The sequence below is a fragment of the Bombina bombina genome, chromosome 9 (assembly GCF_027579735.1).
Source record: "Bombina bombina isolate aBomBom1 chromosome 9, aBomBom1.pri, whole genome shotgun sequence".
Taxonomy (NCBI): domain Eukaryota; kingdom Metazoa; phylum Chordata; class Amphibia; order Anura; family Bombinatoridae; genus Bombina; species Bombina bombina.
In genome coordinates, this window is record NC_069507.1 from 236153002 (window position 1) to 236173395 (window position 20394).

Below are 20394 nucleotides of genomic sequence, written 5' to 3' on the forward strand. Positions count from 1 at the left end.
ACATTGTTTCTCAAGGGTACAGAATAGGCTTCAAGATAAGGCCTCCTGCAAGAAGATTTTTTCTTTCCCTTGTCCCATTAAATCCAGTGAAGGCTCTAGCATTTCTGAAATGTGTTTCAGATCTAGAGTTGGCTGGAGTAATTGTGCCAGTTCCAGTTCTGGAACAGGGGCTGGGGTTTTACTCAAATCTCTTCATTGTACCAAAGAAGAATTCCTTCAGACCAGTTCTGGATTTAAAAATATTGAATCGTTATGTAAGGATACCAACATTCAAAATGGTAACTATAAGGACTATTCTGCCTTTTGTTCAGCAAGGGCATTATATGTCCACAATAGATTTACAAGATGCATATCTGCATATTCCGATTCATCCAGATCACTATCAGTTTCTGAGATTCTCTTTCCTAGACAAGCATTACCAGTTTGTGGCTCTGCCGTTTGGCCTAGCAACAGCTACAAGAATTTTTTCAAAGGTTCTCGGTGCCCTTCTATCTGTAATCAGAGAACAGGGTATTGTGGTATTTCCTTATTTGGACGATATCTTGGTACTTGCTCAGTCTTCACTTTTAGCAGAATCTCATACGAATCAACTTGTATCGTCTCTTCGAGAACATGGTTGGAGGATCAATTTACCAAAGAGGTCGTTGATTCCTCAGACAAGGGTAACCTTTTTAGGTTTCCAGATAGATTCAGTGTCCATGTCTCTGTCGCTGACGGACAAAAGACGTCTGAAATTGGTTTCAGCTTGTCGAAACCTTCAGTCTCAATCATTCCCTTCGTTAGCCTTATGCATGGAAATTCTAGGTCTTATGACTGCTGCATCGGACGCGATCCCCTTTGCTCGTTTTCACATGCAACCTCTTCAGCTCTGTATGCTGAACCAGTGGTGCAGGGATTATACAAAGATATCGCAATTAATATCTTTAAAACCGATTGTACGACACTCTCTGACGTGGTGGACAGACCATCATCGTTTAGTTCAGGGGGCTTCTTTTGTTCTTCCGACCTGGACTGTGATCTCAACAGATGCAAGTCTGACAGGTTGGGGAGCTGTATGGGGATCTCTGACAGCACAAGGGGTTTGGGAATCTCAGGAGGCGAGATTACCAATCAACATTTTGGAACTCCGTGCGATTTTCAGAGTTCTTCAGTCGTGGCCTCTTCTAAAGAGAGAGTCATTCATTTGTTTTCAGACGGACAATGTCACAACCGTGGCATATGTCAATCATCAAGGAGGGACTCACAGTCCTCTGGCTATGAAAGAAGTATCTCGAATACTTGTTTGGGCGGAATCCAGCTCCTGTCTAATTTCTGCTGTTCATATCCCAGGTATAGACAATTGGGAAGCGGATTATCTCAGTCGCCAAACATTACATCCGGGCGAATGGTCTCTTCACCCAGAGGTATTTCTTCAGATTGTTCAAATGTGGGGACTTCCAGAAATAGATATGATGGCTTCTCATCTAAACAAGAAGCTTCCCAGGTATCTGTCCAGATCCAGGGATCCTCAGGCGGAAGCAGTGGATGCATTGTCACTTCCTTGGAAGTATCATCCTGCCTATATCTTTCCGCCTCTAGTTCTTCTTCCAAAAGTGATTTCCAAGATTCTAAAGGAGCGTTCGTCTGTTCTGCTAGTGGCTCCAGCATGGCCTCACAGGTTTTGGTATGCGGATCTTGTCCGTATGGCTACTTTCCAACCGTGGACTCTTCCGTTAAGACCAGAACTTCTATCGCAAGGTCCTTTTTTCCATCAGGATCTCAAATCCTTAAATTTGAAGGTATGGTGATTGAACGCCTGATTCTCAGTCATAGAGGTTTCTCTTACTCCGTAATTGATACTATGTTACAGGCTCGTAAATCTGTATCTAGGAAGATATATTATCGAGTCTGGAAGACTTGCATTTCTTGGTGTTCTTCTCATCATTTTTCCTGGCATTCTTTTAGAATTCCTAGAATTTTACAGTTTCTTCAGGATGGTTTGGATAAGGGTTTGTCTGCAAGTTCTTTGAAAGGACAAATCTCTGCTCTTTCTGTTCTTTTTCACAGAAAGATTGCTAATCTTCCTGATATTCATTGTTTTGTTCAGGCTTTGGTTCGTATAAAACCTGTCATTAAGTCAATCTCTCCTCCTTGGAGTTTGAATTTGGTTCTGGGGGCTCTTCAAGCTCCTCCGTTTGAACCTATGCATTCGCTGGATATTTAATTACTTTCTTGGAAAGTTTTGTTTCTTTTGGCCATCTCTTCTGCTAGAAGAGTTTCTGAATTATCTGCTCTTTCTTGTGAGTCTCCTTTTCTGATTTTTCATCAGGATAAGGCGGTTTTGCGAACTTCATTTAAATTTTTACCTAAGGTTGTGAATTCCAACAACATTAGTAGAGAAATTGTAGTTCCTTCATTGTGTCCTAATCCTAAGAACTCTAAGGAAAGATCGTTGCATTCTTTGGATGTAGTTAGAGCTTTGAAATATTATGTTGAAGCTACTAAAGATTTCCGAAAGACTTCTAGTCTATTTGTTAGCTTTTCTGGTTCTAGAAAAGGTCAGAAGGCTTCTGCCATTTCTTTGGCATCGTGGTTAAAGTCTTTGATTCATCATGCTTATATTGAGTCGGGTAGAACTCCGCCTCAACGGATTACAGCTCATTCAACTAGGTCAGTCTCTACTTCTTGGGCATTTAGGAATGAAGCTTCGGTTGATCAGATTTGCAAAGCAGCAACTTGGTCTTCTTTGCATACTTTTACTAAATTCTACCATTTTGATGTGTTTTCTTCTTCAGAAGCAGTCTTTGGTAGAAAAGTACTTCAGGCAGCTGTTTCAGTTTGATTCTTCTGCTTATAATTTCAGTTTTTTTTTCATTATAAGATTAAGACTTTGTTTTGGGTGTGGATTATTTTCAGCGGAATTGGCTGTCTTTATTTTATCCCTCCCTCTCTAGTGACTCTTGCGTGGAAGATCCACATCTTGGGTATTCATTATCCCATACGTCACTAGCTCATGGACTCTTGCTAATTACATGAAAGAAAACATAATTTATGTAAGAACTTACCTGATAAATTCATTTCTTTCATATTAGTAAGAGTCCATGAGGCCCACCCTTTTTTGTGGTGGTTATGATTTTTTTGTATAAAGCACAATTATTCCAATTCCTTATTTTTTATGATTTCGCACTTTTTTCTTATCACCCCACTTCTTGGCTATTCGTTAAACTGATTTGTGGGTGTGGTGAGGGGTATATTTATAGGCATTTTGAGGTTTGGGAAACTTTGCCCTTCCTGGTAGGAATGTATATCCCATACGTCACTAGCTCATGGACTCTTGCTAATATGAAAGAAATGAATTTATCAGGTAAGTTCTTACATAAATTATGTTATATATATATATATATATATATATATATATATATATATATATATATATATATATATATATATATATATATATATATATATATATATATATATATATATATATATATATATATATATATATATTGGTGTGGCTCCAAGGGCTACTCTTGGAGTAGAGTTAGGATTCCTAGAATCCTGTCCTTTCTCCAAGAAGGTTTGGAGACGGGTTTATTGGCAAATTCCCTAAAGGGTCAAATATCTGCCTAGTCTATTTTGTTACATAAATGTCTGGCGGATGTCCCAGACGTGCAATCGTTTTGTCAGGCCTTGGTCAGGGTCAGGCCTGTGTTCAAGTCCGTTACTCCTCCCTGGATTCTTAATATAGTTCTCAAGGTTCTTCAAGGGGCTCCGTTTGAGCCTATGCATTCCTTAGATATTAAGTTGTTATCTTGGAAAGTTTTGTTTCTTGTTGCTATTTTATCTGCTCGTAGAGTGTCAGAGCTCTTGGCATTACAGTATGAGTCTCCTTACCTTATTTTTCATTCGGATAAGGTGGTTTTGCGTACTAAATTAGGGTTTCTCCCTACAGTAGTTTCAGACCGGAACATTAATCAGGAGATTGTTGTTCCTTCCTTGTGTCCTAAGCCTTTTTCTCAAAAGGAATGGCTTTTGCACAATCTGGACCTGGTGCGTGCATTAAAATTCTATTTACAGGCGACTAAGGATTTTCGTCAGTATTCTGCTCTGTTTGTGGTATTCTCTGGGAAATGTAAGGGACAAAAAAGCTACGGCTACTTCTTTTTCTTTGTGGCTGAAGAGTATCATTCGTTTTGCTTATGAAACTGCTGGACAGCAGCCTCCTGAGAGAGTTATGGCTCATTCTACGCAGGCTGTTTCCTCTTCCTGGGCATTCAAAAATGAAGCTTCTGTGGAACAGATTTGCAAGGCTGCAACTTGGTCCTCTCTCCACACTTTTTCAAAATTCTATAAATTTTGAAGCCTCTTTTGGGAGAAAAGTTCTTCAAGCAGTGGTGCCTTCCGTTTAGGTTCCTTGTCTTGTCCCTCCCTTATCATCTGTGTACTCTAGCTTGGGTATTGATTCCCATTAGTAATTAGATGATCCGTGGACTCATCGTGTCATTAGAAAGAAAACAAAATTTATGCTTACCTGATAAATTTCTTTCTTTCTTGACACGATGAGTCCACGGCCTGTCCTGTTCTTTAGACAGGTTGTTGGTTATGTTATAAACGTCAGACACCTCTGCACTTTGTTGCTTCCTTTCTCTCCTTTGCTTCGGTCGAATGACTGGGGTTGGAGGGAAGGGAGGTGATATTTAACAGCTTTGCTGTGGTGCTCTTTGCCGCCTCCTGCTGGGCAGGAGTGATATTCCCAATAGTAATTAGATGAACCGTGGAGTCATTGTGTCAAAGAAAGAAATTTATCAGGTAAGCATACATTTTGTTTTTGTAATTTAACACTAGTACAATTATAATTAGAAACAAAAGCTATTTTTTTAGTATCAAAAGTTTTCTGTTGAGGTTCAAGACGAATAGACTCCAATTCCTCAGAGGAATAACCTCTTTCTTAAAACCTTTGACAGGCCGAAGAGTCGGAGACTATTCTCTTCATCCTCAAGAGCTGTGACTTAGGCACGCTCTTGAATATTCTAGGGGGTTGATGACTCTTACGGGATAGAAGAGTATTTTTGTCAGTTCTATAAATATCTGTGTCAAAGTGATCATCAGCACGCATAGCCACAGTATCGAGAAATTCAGTTTTACTCTTGATTGTATTTAGTTGTGAACTGAACAGCTGGTACCTTATCTTGTATCATTTTGCGGAATGCCTCAATGGATTCCATGTTGCCCCGCCACACAATAAATAGATAATCTATATAACGCCACCACACCAAAGAATTATGGAACTCAAGATCAATATAGACGGGAGCAACATTAGAACCTATTGAGGTACCCCGTAGCTGCAAAAAGAACCTGCTATCCAAGGCAAAATAGTTGTGAGTTAAAACTAATTCCAATAACTCCATGAAAAAATTAATTTGTTCTTCAGACAATTTGTCTGATTTGGTTAGAGCCATACAAACACTATTTAATCCATTCATATGAGGAATAATAGTATATAAACTACAAACATTTCATGTAGCAAGAATGACATTCTCAGGCAAACCAGTCACATTTTTCAATTTATATAGAAAGTCACTAGTGTCCTTAAGAAAAGACTTGCCTTGTCTCACAAGAGGTGTTAATATTTTTTCTAGGAATTTGGATTTGGAACTGAACAGAGAGTCTATGGAAGCCACTATGGGCCTACCAGGCATATTGAATAAATCCTTATGAACTTTTGGTAACACCTAAAAATTGGGAGTTTTTGGTCTCTGTAAATATAAATAGTCAAACATTTTCTCCAAAATTATACCCAATTCCAATGCTTTACCCAAGACTTCCCTAACCCAAGATATAAATCTGGGAAGTGGATCAAAATCAAGTTCTTTATAAACCTCTGTGTCATTAAGTTGTCTATAAACTTCCTTTTTATATTTTAAGGTATCCATTACAACCGTAGCCCTGCCCTTATCGGCTGCTTTAATAGTAATATCAGGATTCTTTGACCTTTTTTATATAAACCAAAGTCAGCAGGATTCAGACCATCAGTTCCAGTCCCAGAATCAAACTTATCATCAGAGGCACCAAAATAAGCTTTTAATTTAATAGATCTATATAAACGGTGCAGATCTAATTCCAATTGGAAAGTGTCCATCTGTTTGACAGGGAGAACGATAAGCCCTTAGATAACTATGAAAGTTAGTCAGTTGTGAGCTTGTAGATGGAAATATTGATAACATTTCTCCAACATAGGTGTGTCCGGTCCACGGCGTCATCCTTACTTGTGGGATATTCTCTTCCCCAACAGGAAATGGCAAAGAGCCCAGCAAAGCTGGTCACATGATCCCTCCTAGGCTCCGCCTACCCCAGTCATTCTCTTTGCCGTTGTACAGGCAACATCTCCACGGAGATGGCTTAGAGTTTTTTAGTGTTTAACTGTAGTTTTTATTATTCAATCAAGAGTTTGTTATTTTGAAATAGTGCTGGTATGTACTATTTACTCAGAAACAGAAAAGTGATGAAGATTTCTGTTTGTATGAGGAAAATGATTTTAGCAACCGTCACTAAAATCCATGGCTGTTCCACACAGGACTGTTGAGAGCAATTAACTTCAGTTGGGGGAACAGTGAGCAGTCTCTTGCTGCTTGAGGTATGACACATTCTAACAAGACGATGTAATGCTGGAAGCTGTCATTTTCCCTATGGGATCCGGTAAGCCATGTTTATTACGATCGTAAATAAGGGCTTCACAAGGGCTTATTAAGACTGTAGACTAAATCGATTCATTATTAAATACATATTTAGCCTTGAGGAATCATTTTATCTGGGTATTTTGATATAATAATATCGGCAGGCACTGTTTTAGACACCTTATTCTTTAGGGGCTTTCCCAAAGCATAGGCAGAGCCTCATTTTCGCGCCGGTGTTGCGCACTTGTTTTTGAGAGGCATGGCATGCAGTCGCATGTGAGAGGAGCTCTGATACTTAGAAAAGACTTTCTGAAGGCGTCATTTGGTATCGTATTCCCCTTTGGGCTTGGTTGGGTCTCAGCAAAGCAGATACCAGGGACTGTAAAGGGGTTAAAGTTCAAAACGGCTCCGGTTCCGTTATTTTAAGGGTTAAAGCTTCCAAATTTGGTGTGCAATACTTTTAAGGCTTTAAGACACTGTGGTGAAAATTTGGTGAATTTTGAACAATTCCTTCATGTTTTTTCGCAATTGCAGTAATAAAGTGTGTTCAGTTTAAAATTTAAAGTGACAGTAACGGTTTTATTTTAAAAACGTTTTTTTGTACTTTGTTATCAAGTTTATGCCTGTTTAACATGTCTGAACTACCAGATAGACTGTGTTCTGAATGTGGGGAAGCCAGAATTCCTATTCATTTAAATAAATGTGATTTATGTGACAATGACAATGATGCCCAAGATGATTCCTCAAGTGAGGGGAGTAAGCATGGTACTGCATCATTCCCTCCTTCGTCTACACGAGTCTTGCCCACTCAGGAGGCCCCTAGTACATCTAGCGCGCCAATACTCCTTACTATGCAACAATTAACGGCTGTAATGGATAATTCTGTCAAAAACATTTTAGCCAAAATGAACACTTATCAGCGTAAGCGCGACTGCTCTGTTTTAGATACTGAAGAGCATGACAACGCTGATAATAATATTTCTGAAGGGCCCCTAACCCAGTCTGATGGGGCCAGGGAGGTTTTGTCTGAGGGAGAAATTACTGATTCAGGGAACATTTCTCAACAAGCTGAACCTGATGTGATTACATTTAAATTTAAGTTGGAACATCTCCGCATTCTGCTTAAGGAGGTATTATCCACTCTGGATGATTGTGACAAGTTGGTCATCCCAGAGAAACTATGTAAAATGGACAAGTTCCTAGAGGTGCCGGGGCTCCCAGAAGCTTTTCCTATACCCAAGCGGGTGGCGGACATTGTTAATAAAGAATGGGAAAGGCCCGGTATTCCTTTCGTCCCTCCCCCCATATTTAAAAAATTGTTTCCTATGGTCGACCCCAGAAAGGACTTATGGCAGACAGTCCCCAAGGTCGAGGGAGCGGTTTCCACTTTAAACAAACGCACCACTATACCCATAGAGGATAGTTGTGCTTTCAAAGATCCTATGGATAAAAAATTAGAAGGTTTGCTTAAAAAGATGTTTGTTCAGCAGGGTTACCTTCTACAACCAATTTCATGCATTGTCCCTGTCGCTACAGCCGCATGTTTCTGGTTCGATGAGCTGATAAAGGCGGTTGATAGTGATTCTCCTCCTTATGAGGAGATTATGGACAGAATCAATGCTCTCAAATTGGCTAATTCTTTCACCCTAGACGCCACTTTGCAATTGGCTAGGTTAGCGGCTAAGAATTCTGGGTTTGCTATTGTGGCGCGCAGAGCGCTTTGGTTGAAATCTTGGTCGGCTGATGCGTCTTCCAAGAACAAGCTACTTAACATTCCTTTCAAGGGGAAAACGCTGTTTGGCCCTGACTTGAAAGAGATTATCTCTGATATCACTGGGGGTAAGGGCCACGCCCTTCCTCAGGATCGGCCTTTCAAGGCAAAAAATAAACCTAATTTTCGTCCCTTTCGTAGAAACGGACCAGCCCAAAGTGCTACGTCCTCTAAGCAAGAGGGTAATACTTCTCAAGCCAAGCCAGCTTGGAGACCAAAGCAAGGCTGGAACAAGGGAAAGCAGGCCAAGAAACCTGCCACTGCTACCAAGACAGCATGAAATGTTGGCCCCCGATCCGGGACCGGATCTGGTGGGGGGCAGACTCTCTCTCTTCGCTCAGGCTTGGGCAAGAGATGTTCTGGATCCTTGGGCGCTAGAAATAGTCTCCCAAGGTTATCTTCTGGAATTCAAGGGACTTCCCCCAAGGGGGAGGTTCCACAGGTCTCAGTTGTCTTCAGACCACATAAAAAGACAGGCATTCTTACATTGTGTAGAAGACCTGTTAAAAATGGGAGTGATTCATCCTGTTCCATTAAGAGAACAAGGGATGGGGTTCTACTCCAATCTGTTCATAGTTCCCAAAAAAGAGGGAACGTTCAGACCAATCTTAGATCTCAAGATCTTAAACAAGTTTCTCAAGGTTCCATCGTTCAAGATGGAAACCATTCGAACTATTCTTCCTTCCATCCAGGAAGGTCAATTCATGACCACGGTGGATTTAAAGGATGCGTATCTACATATTCCTATCCACAAGGAACATCATCGGTTCCTAAGGTTCGCATTCCTGGACAAGCATTACCAGTTCGTGGCGCTTCCTTTCGGATTAGCCACTGCTCCAAGGATTTTCACAAAGGTACTAGGGTCCCTTCTAGCTGTGCTAAGACCAAGGGGCATTTCTGTAGTACCTTACTTGGACGACATTCTGATTCAAGCGTCGTCCCTTCCTCAAGCAAAGGCTCACACGGACATTGTCCTGGCCTTTCTCAGATCTCACGGATGGAAAGTGAACGTGGAAAAGAGTTCTCTATCTCCGTCAACAAGGGTTCCCTTCTTGGGAACAATAATAGACTCCTTAGAAATGAGGATTTTTCTGACAGAGGCCAGAAAAACAAAACTTCTAGACTCTTGTCGGATACTTCATTCCGTTCCTCTTCCTTCCATAGCTCAGTGCATGGAAGTGATCGGGTTGATGGTAGCGGCAATGGACATAGTTCCTTTTGCGCGCATTCATCTAAGACCATTACAACTGTGCATGCTCAGTCAGTGGAATGGGGACTATACAGACTTGTCTCCGAAGATACAAGTAAATCAGAGGACCAGAGACTCACTCCGTTGGTGGCTGTCCCTGGACAACCTGTCACAAGGGATGACATTCCGCAGACCAGAGTGGGTCATTGTCACGACCGACGCCAGTCTGATGGGCTGGGGCGCGGTCTGGGGATCCCTGAAAGCTCAGGGTCTTTGGTCTCGGGAAGAATCTCTTCTACCGATAAATATTCTGGAACTGAGAGCGATATTCAATGCTCTCAAGGCTTGGCCTCAGCTAGCGAGGGCCAAGTTCATACGGTTTCAATCAGACAACATGACAACTGTTGCGTACATCAACCATCAGGGGGGAACAAGGAGTTCCCTAGCGATGGAAGAAGTGACCAGAATCATTCTATGGGCGGAGTCTCACTCCTGCCACCTGTCTGCTATCCACATCCCAGGAGTGGAAAATTGGGAAGCGGATTTTCTGAGTCGTCAGACATTACATCCGGGGGAGTGGGAACTCCATCCGGAAATCTTTGCCCAAGTCACTCAGCTGTGGGGCATTCCAGACATGGATCTGATGGCCTCTCGTCAGAACTTCAAAGTTCCTTGCTACGGGTCCAGATCCAGGGATCCCAAGGCGGCTCTAGTGGATGCACTAGTAGCACCTTGGACCTTCAAACTAGCTTATGTGTTCCCGCCGTTTCCTCTCATCCCCAGGCTGGTAGCCAGGATCAATCAGGAGAGGGCGTCGGTGATCTTGATAGCTCCTGCGTGGCCACGCAGGACTTGGTATGCAGATCTGGTGAATATGTCATCGGCTCCACCTTGGAAGCTACCTTTGAGACGAGACCTGCTTGTTCAGGGTCCGTTCGAACATCCGAATCTGGTTTCACTCCAGCTGACTGCTTGGAGATTGAACGCTTGATCTTATCGAAGCGAGGGTTCTCAGATTCTGTTATCGATACTCTTGTTCAGGCCAGAAAGCCTGTAACTAGAAAGATTTACCACAAAATTTGGAAAAAATATATCTGTTGGTGTGAATCTAAAGGATTCCCTTGGGACAAGGTTAAGATTCCTAAGATTTTATCCTTCCTTCAAGAAGGATTGGAAAAAGGATTATCTGCAAGTTCCCTGAAGGGACAGATTTCTGCCTTGTCTGTGTTACTTCACAAAAAGCTGGCAGCTGTGCCAGATGTTCAAGCTTTTGTTCAGGCTCTGGTTAGAATTAAGTCTGTTTACAAACCTTTGACTCCTCCTTGGAGTCTCAATTTAGTTCTTTCAGTTCTTCAGGGGGTTCCGTTTGAACCCTTACATTCCGTTGATATTAAGTTATTATCTTGGAAAGTTTTATTTTTAGTTGCAATTTCTTCTGCTAGAAGAGTTTCAGAATTATCTGCTCTGCAGTGTTCTCCTCCTTATCTGGTGTTCCATGCGGATAAGGTGGTTTTACGTACTAAACCTGGTTTTCTTCCAAAAGTTGTTTCTAACAAAAACATTAACCAGGAGATTATCGTACCTTCTCTGTGTCCGAAACCAGTTTCAAAGAAGGAACGTTTGTTGCACAATTTGGATGTTGTTCGCGCTCTAAAATTCTATTTAGATGCTACAAAGGATTTTAGACAAACATCTTCCTTGTTTGTTGTTTATTCCGGTAAAAGGAGAGGTCAGAAAGCAACTTCTACCTCTCTCTCTTTGTGGATTAAAAGCATCATCAGATTGGCTTACGAGACTGCCGGACGGCAGCCTCCCGAAAGAATCACAGCTCATTCCACTAGGGCTGTGGCTTCCACATGGGCCTTCAAGAACGAGGCTTCTGTTGATCAGATATGTAGGGCAGCGACTTGGTCTTCACTGCACACTTTTACCAAATTTTACAAGTTTGATACTTTTGCTTCTTCTGAGGCTATTTTTGGGAGAAAGGTTTTGCAAGCCGTGGTGCCTTCCATTTAGGTGACCTGATTTGCTCCCTCCCTTCATCCGTGTCCTAAAGCTTTGGTATTGGTTCCCACAAGTAAGGATGACGCCGTGGACCGGACACACCTATGTTGGAGAAAACAGAATTTATGTTTACCTGATAAATTACTTTCTCCAACGGTGTGTCCGGTCCACGGCCCGCCCTGGTTTTTTTAATCAGGTCTGATATTTTATTTTCTTTAACTACAGTCACCACGGTACCATATGGTTTCTCCTATGCAAATATTCCTCCTTAACGTCGGTCGAATGACTGGGGTAGGCGGAGCCTAGGAGGGATCATGTGACCAGCTTTGCTGGGCTCTTTGCCATTTCCTGTTGGGGAAGAGAATATCCCACAAGTAAGGATGACGCCGTGGACCGGACACACCGTTGGAGAAAGTAATTTATCAGGTAAACATAAATTCTGTTTTTCATTACCTACTTGGTTCTGCATGTGCGCCATTGTGGAGCTGGACCCTGGCTTCCTTCTAAGTCTATGGCATCGCTGCCTCCTTCGTTTGGTGTGGGACTGTCGTCCCCCGTTGATGTGGATGAAGAACTTGCCTCCGTAGAGGCCACATCTGTAAAGGGTTTCTTACCCCGATGAGATTTCCACGGTTTAGCCCTGGTCCATTTTTGATAGCCCCCGGATTGCCAGCGGTAGACATTACCCGCTCCGTAGTCAGTTTCGGCGCGCCTATACTTCTGGCGCGCCTAAACTTCCGGTACTTACGTTCCTCCACTTCCTTCCGGAACGCAGCAGCGCCATCTTTTGCCATCTGCAACAGGAGCTTGAAGTCCTCCTCTGATGACGCCTCCCGGAGCATATCCTCCTGTACCTTTACTTTTTCAGCAATGTTAGCAACTCCATCTTTGAGAATTCGATATTCAGAATCATAATGTCGAAAGAGCACTTGTTAAATATCTTCTGATACCTCTGGCAAAACTCAGGATTTTCTTAAAAGAAAGTAGGCTGTAGTCTCGAGCGCATTCCCTCTGGGATCCTCTTTACCTGATGGTATTCAGCTAAAGTAGAAGACTGTAGCTGGATACTATGTTGTCTCTTTATTAGCTTCTCTAAATCCTTAGAGAAGAGGTCGTTATCAGGCGCTGTTAGGAAATCCCTTGGTCCCAATGCTAATGTAGCTATGCATGCAGCATCCTCCTCTGAATTGGAAAATACACCAGATTCAGAGGTAGAGCAAGGTGTACTGCTATGAAGCAGACCATTAGATAATCATTTATCAGATACTGTCTCAACTGAAAGAATGTTTGTTTTCTATTACACTATGTAGCACAAAGCTTGTTTTAAAAGGATATTAAAAGATCCATCATACTAAAAAAAAAAAAACATTTTAAAGGGACACTCAAGTCAAAATAAAACCCTCATGATTCAGATAGAGCAGCAATTTTAAACAACTTTCCAATTTAATTTCAGTAACAAAATGTGCACAGTTTTTTTTTTTATATTTACACTTTCTTTCCTATGATATGGTGAGTCCACGTAATCATCAGTTACTGTTGGTAATATCACTCCTGGCCAGTAGGAGGAGGCAAAGAGCACCACAGCAAAGCTGTCAAATGTCACTTCCCTTCCCACAATCCCAAGTCATTCTCTTTGCCTTCGGTGCAAGGAGGAGGTGAAGTTTTGGTGTCTGAAGAAATCCATTTTCATAGAAGCGGAGCGGCGCCATTTTAGAGTCTTGTGGATCGTTGTTTGTAACTCCACCTTGTTCTTTGGCATGAGAACGGAGCGGGGTTCCTTTTTGGAAATTTCAAAGTTTTTAACCAACCACCCTGGCAGAGTGGTTTTTATAGGACTTGGGAAATGTGATTTGTTTTAAGTGTTCCAGGTAGAACTGTTTTTATTTCATACAGATATTTTTCATAGTGTCCTCACAGTAATACATCTCTTGAGGCATTGGTAGAGGTATAACCTTGTAAAGGTTTCTCTTTTAAAATGAATACATTTTTTTCTTATGAATAATATTTTGGAGCTGTTTTTGTGAATTCTTATTTTATGGTTTGAGGATCAAATACATATTTTTGCCCCTCATATTTTTTGAGCTATCCTTTGCTATTTTTTGTCTCATTTTTAGAATACATCTTTTATTAATAAAGATTTTATTTTATTTAATCCGCATGCTTCATGTTTCTTAGGGGAAATGCCTCATTGCTGCTTAAATAGCAAGTTGCTAAGTCAGCAGTTTAGTACCTGAGAATTCCAGTTATGGTTACCTTTACTGGTAGGGCAAATCTATAGAATCTATTGAATAGGTTGTTGCCCTCTAAACTTCATGTCTCCCTGCATGATGCTGTTCGGGCAATGCCACAGCTTTTAGTGTCCTGCGGTTCCTCTCAATCTCCTGGAGGAGTATATTTGCCTGCAGATTTTGCAGCTCAGGTATCCTCTCTGATATCTGTAGCTTTTTCTGCTTCTTCTTTCCTACAGGAAAACGCAAGAGGACATTAAAAATTCAGATAGTGAGGTTTCTGCTCCACATTCTGCTACAGTTTGATCTCTCTTCTAAGTGTCTCAGATTTTGGACAGTATGATTCCTTCATCTGATGCTGAAGTGGCCTTTAGATGTAGGCTTACATACCTCGTGTACTGTTAAAGGAGGTTTTAGCTACTTGGACGACTTTGATACCCCTGTCGTAGTCAACCCTTGGAAGTTTGGTAAACTTTAAAATTTCTATGATGTTCCTTTCTATGAGGAAATGTTTTTCTATACGTGCCTTGGATATTTTCACAGGAATAAGAGAAGTTAGGGATACCTTTATCCATGTCTCCTGTCCTTTAGAGGATTTCCCTGTCACCGACTCTATTAAAATGCATGGTGCCCTAAGTAGAGGGGAGTTTTTCTACTATGGCTCAGAGAACTTTGATCCCTATGGGGGGTAACTGCTCCTTTACTGGATCCATGGATAAGAAGCTGGAGGTGTTCATTTAGAGCAATTCCTTGTCTTATTAGACTTCCTGTGCTAGCCCGCCGTGCATTGTGGCTGAAATCTTGGTCAGCTGAGAAGCCTACCTGAGAAGAGACCTTGTCTGGCAGGATTATCCTCTGACTTTTCGGGTGTAAAAGGGTTTTTTCTACCTCACGTCAAGAGAGTAAGACTAAAGGAAAGTTTTTCTCTTGCTGCAGGGTCAGTCATGTCTTTTGGAGTCCAATCTATGATTTCCTCCCAGGGGCAGATTTCTTCTTTTACAGTATCTGCAATACAGGTATGATGAGAGGCATTCCTTGAACTGGGTACAGGGCCTTCCTCTTTGGCAATGATAGTTCCAGTCCCAGTCTGGAAACGGGATCTAGGTATTTTCCTCAAGTTTCTCAGGTTCTGACCTTCAAAGTAGTATCCATTCTCCTTTGGTTCAAGAGGGCCTGTTCATAACGAACATAGACCTGAAGGATGTGTATTTATTATTTCCAAGTTTCTGAGTCTTGTCAACTTAGAAAGACCTTTAGATCTTGGGGTATTGTAAGGGTGTTTTTGGACAATATATGGTTTAGGTGTCATCCTTCTTCGAGCAAACTCTCTTTCAAGAGATCTTGTCCAATTTACTTTCCCATGGATGGGAAATTATTCTGGAAAAGAGTTCCCTTGTTCCATTTACAAGGGTGGTTTATTTGGGGACCTTTAATGTATTCTCTATATAGGAGAAGATTTATAACAGTGGACAGATTATCAAGGATTTATTCCTCTTCCTCTCAGTCTGTCTGGTTAACAGCAAGCTCTAGTGGTCCGAGAGATAGCTTAGCCACTTTGCAACCAGAAGGTTGGGCGTTAGATTTAGCTACAGTTGATGTTAGCTTCACTTTTCAGTGACTCAATGTATGCAGGGAATTGGTCTGATGGTTATTATGGACATCATTCCCTTTGCTTTTTTGCATAAAATGGAGAACATTCGGATCTGTCTCAGGATAGACACTCTGATGACTTGGCCTCAGTTGTCCTTAGCTTGGTTCCACTCGGACAATATCACCACCAGGGAGGAACTCAGAGTTCCTTGGCCATGTATGAGGTGACTTGGATTGTTCAGTGGGCGGAAGTTCACAAGTGTTGTCTATCTGCCATCCACATTCCAGGAGTGGGCAACTGGGAAGTCGGATTTCCTGAGCAGACAGACTTTTCATCCTGGGGAATGGGAACTCCATCCGGAGGTGTTCTCCAATTTTAACCCTCAAATGGGGGGTGCCGGAGTTGGATCCGATGGCGTCTCGTCAAAATGCCAAGCTTCCAAGGAACGGTTCAAAGTCAAGAGATCCACAGGCCGCTCTGATAGATGCTCTGGCGGTTTCTTGGGATTTCAGGCTGGCATACCTGTTTCCTCCGTTTGCTCTTCTTCCACGAGTCATTGCTTGTATCAAACAGGAGAGAGAGTCTGTAATTCTAATAGCCCCTGCATGGCCTCGCAGGATCGGGTATGCAGACCTAGTGGAAATTTCCTTTCTTCCACTTTGGAGACTGCCTCTGAGGAAGGACCTTCTGACTCAGGGTCCCTTCTATCATCCAAATTTTGTATTCTCTGAAACTGACTGCTTGGAGATTGAACGCTTAGTTGTGTCTAAGCGTGGTTTTTCTGAGTTGGTCATTGTGATAATGATTCAGGCTTGCAAGCCTGATACAAGAAAGATTTTCCATAAGATATGATGTAAATTTCTTTATTGGTGTGAATCCAAGGGATACTCTTGGAGTTGGGTCAGGATTCCTAGAATTTTGTCTTTTCTCCAGGAAGGTCTGGGGAAAGGTTTTTGTCAGTCTGTACTCTGAAGGGTCAGATTTCGGCATTTTCTTTTTTGCTGGAAAAGCGTCCGGTGGTCGTGACAAATTCAGCCCTGTGTTCAAGTCTGTTGCTCCTCCTGGGAGCCATAACCTTGTTTTTAAAGTTTTGCAGCAGACTCAGTTTGAGCCTTTGTATTCCATAGATATTTGTTTTTTTTATCTTGGAAGGTTTTGTTTCTTATTGCTATCTCTTCTGCTCAAAGAGTTTCGGAACTCTCAGCTTTGCAGTATGATTCGCTTTATCTTTAATGCCGATAAGGCGGTTCTTTGTTCTAAGTTAGGTTCCTTCCTAAAGTGGTTTAGGACAAAAATATTAATCAGGAAATTGTTGTTCCTTCTCTTTGTCCTTGTCCTTCTATTCATAAAGAACGTTTGTTGCACAACTTGGAGGTGGTGTGTGCTTTAAAAAATTTGCTACAGGCGACTAAGGATTTTCACCAGTCTTCAGCCCTGTTTGTTTGTTTCTCTGGGAAACGTAAAGGTCAGAAAGCTTCTGCTTCTTCTCTTTCTCTGATTGAGAAGTATAATTAATTACAGCTTATTCCACTAGGGCTGTCTCTTCTTCTTGGGTTTTCAAAAATGAAGCTTCTGTGGAACGGATTTGCTAGGCTGCAACTTGGTCTTCTCTGCATACCCTGTCCAAATTTTACAAATATGATGCTTTTGCCTCGGCTGAGGTTCTTTTGGGAGAAAGGTTCTTCAAGCGGGGTGCCTTCGTTCTGTTTAGGTTACCTGTCTTGTTCCTCCCTAATCATCGGTGTCCTCTAGTTTGGGTATTGGTTCTCAAAAGTAATTGATGATTCCGTGGACATATCTTAGGAAAGAAAAAAAAAAAAGTATGCTTACCTGATAAATTTATTTCCGGATATGGTGAGTCCACGGCCCGTGCTTTATTTTAAGACGGTTATTTTTAACTTTAACCTCAGGCACCTCTACACCTTGTGGTGTTCACTTTTCTCCATTTTCCTTCAGTCCAATGACTGGGGATTGTGGGAAGGGGATTGACATTTGACAACTTTGCTGTGGTGCTCTTTGCCTCCTCCTGCTGCTGGCTAAGAGGGATATTCCCAACAGTAATTGATGATTCCGTGGACTCGCCATATCCGGAAATAAATAAATTTATCAGGTAAGCATAAATTTTGTTTTTTTGAGTTACCAGCTCCTACTAAGCATGTGCAAGAATTCACAGAATATACATAAATGCATTTGTAATTGGCTGATGGCTGTAACATGATACAGGAGGAGTAGAAATAGACATAACTTTGAAATTTGTCAGAAAAAAAATCTACTACTCATTTGAAGTTCAGACTCAGAGCTATTGCATTGTCTTGTTATTATGTATTTTTTGATTATGCAAATCTACTTTATTTACTGGTTCTTTAATTTTGCATAAATAAAAGATAAGGACAACTTTCATAGTCTTTATTAGTGGACAGGGACATGCTTCAATTTTTTTTTAAAAAGTTACATTTATGACAGGAACATGTTTTTTTTTTTCAATGATGCATGAAATTAAACCTGGCTCCTGTAAATTGTACTGTCAGTTTGCTCTCTCATTGTCCCTGCAGTCTTGCTATCTCTTTTTATCTGTGCTAGTGTGTTTTTAAATGATTATTTTTAATGCATTAAGGTACATCACGCTAAGATAAAGGAACTGGATGACTTGAAGAGAACATTTACAGAAGGGATGGATGAACTCCGGACATTGCGCACAAAGGTATCTTAAACACAGTGATATGTCTGTCATGTATATACCATATGCTTATGTCAAATGATAGAGAAGGAATAACTTTAGCAGAATTGTTATCATAATAAAATTTAATAATGAAATGGGATTTTTTTCCAATTGCATAGATCTTGTTTTTTTTTAAACAAATAAATTTAAATAATTTTTAAATAATTAGTCTAAAGCTGTTGCGATGCTCACTTTTGCATATTAAACAACGTAGCTGCATAAAACAAACCATTCATTTTTTTTATTAGTTTTATTTTAGACTGCCAAGATCTGTAAATGGGATTTCAATTTTGTTTGTGTTAATTGAAGTCTAGTGTCTAGTGATCATACTGATCTGATATTTTATAGCTGTGTCTGTGTGTTGTAAACATTTGTTTTACTGCATACTTTATTTCTAATCTTGGGGTCATTCTGGCTCTAAATGAATCCTTGTTGGTGAGATTTGTTTAATAGACCTGGTGTGGTCTGCACATATTTATTCATTTAACCCATGCCAACACGCTACAGAACTCTAACCAGCGCTGCCTTAAATGGGCACAGGACTCTACAATTGTATATCTTGCATTTGAAAGAGCAGCATTAACACGTTGAATAAAATGTTATGTAGAAGTTTAAATTTGAATGACTACTGTTGGTTTTGTACCTCCTACTAATCCTCATTGGCCGATAAGGACAGTTGCCTATGTTTTACTGGTGGAGAGGGACACAACTCTGAACGATGAAATACATTTTGAAAAACAGTTGACTACAGTGTCCTTTTAACAGAAGCTTGTTAGCCAGTAGATTGGTCTGACTTTTTAAAGGGATATGAAGCCCAAACATGTTCTTTCATGATTCAGATAGAGCATATGATTTTAAACTACTTTACAATTTACTTCTTCCATCAAATATGCTTTTGTTGTTTTGGTATCCTTTATTGAAGGAACAGCAAAGCACGAGCCAATGACAAGAAGCATATATATGCAGCCACCAATCAGCAGTAGCTCCCAGTAGTACACTGCTGCACCTGACCCTACCTAGGAATGATTTTTAACAAAGGATACCAAGAGATCAATGCAAATTAGAGAATAGAAGTAAACTGGAAAGCTGTTTAAAATTCGGAATAATAAAAGTAAACATTGGGATTCCATGTCCCTTTTAATACAGGGCTAGATTTATTAAAGGGACATAATACTCATATGCTAAATCACTTAAACTAATGCAGTATAACTGTAAAAAGCTGACAGGAAAATATCCCCTAAGCATCTCTATGTAAAAAAGGAAGATATTTTACCTCACAACCTCCTCAGCTCAGCAGAGTAAGTTCTGTGTAAAAAGTTATACTCAGCTGCTCCCAGCTGCAGGTAAAAATAAAAAAAAAATGAAGAAATTAACAGCAGCCAATCAGCATCAGCAGTGCTGAGGTCATGAACTCTTACTGTGATCTCATGAGATTTGACTTAACTCTCATTGACTTAACTCTCATGAGATTTCATAGTAAGCTTCCTTTACCTGATTGGTGAAATAATATGAGAGTGCACGATGCTCATCCTTTCAGCTGTCCCAGGACAGACACACTAAAATGCTGCTTAGAAATCCTTTACAATGGGATGTGGCTACTGATGAGCTTTTGAGGTAAAATATCTTTCTTTTTACATAGAGATGTTCAGGTGATATTTTCTAGTCAGCTTTTTACAGCTATGCTGCATCACTTTCAAGTGTTTAAACATTTGGGTATTATGGCCCTTTAAGTGAAAAAACTGCTGTTGATAACACAATCGTGTTCAACTCTAGGGGGCGCAACAAATGGATAGATATGTATTTATGAGTGAAGATGATAAAAATAAATATACACAATATAACAATATAACCTAGAAAAATGAACATGTGATAATAAAAACAAAAAATGTCAAACTCAAGAACAAAGTTTTATCTGAGTCCAAATGGGGACCATCTATATGGTCACAGTCAAATAAGAGTCCCAGATGGAGGAGTGTTCAGTATCTTGAATCAGGGCTGCTCCTCTCCAGAAAAAACAAAACCATGATGGAGAATCTGTGAAGAGAAATCACAAGACAGAGGGCACCTCCTAGTGTTATAATGTGGTTGCAGAAAGAAATGGATGTCTTGGGATGGTGTTATACTCACAAGAGTGGCAGCACCCACTTGTGCTGAGTCAGGCCTACTGGGATCTCTGTGTCCCAGTTCACTGCTCCCTGGCCAGGGATCAATGGACACAAACTCTTGGTGTCCGCTC

General features: G+C 40.9%; 1 protein-coding gene across 1 annotated transcript in view; it reads left to right on the plus strand.

Moving 5' to 3' along the window:
* Positions 1–20394, plus strand: part of CCDC186 (coiled-coil domain containing 186) — a gene marked incomplete in the record, with an annotated part of 217930 nt that overhangs the window by 125136 nt on the left and 72400 nt on the right. Inside the window, 1 exon segment of the mRNA XM_053692695.1 lies at positions 18054–18140. Within this exon segment, the coding sequence (XP_053548670.1) occupies positions 18054–18140 (87 nt within the window).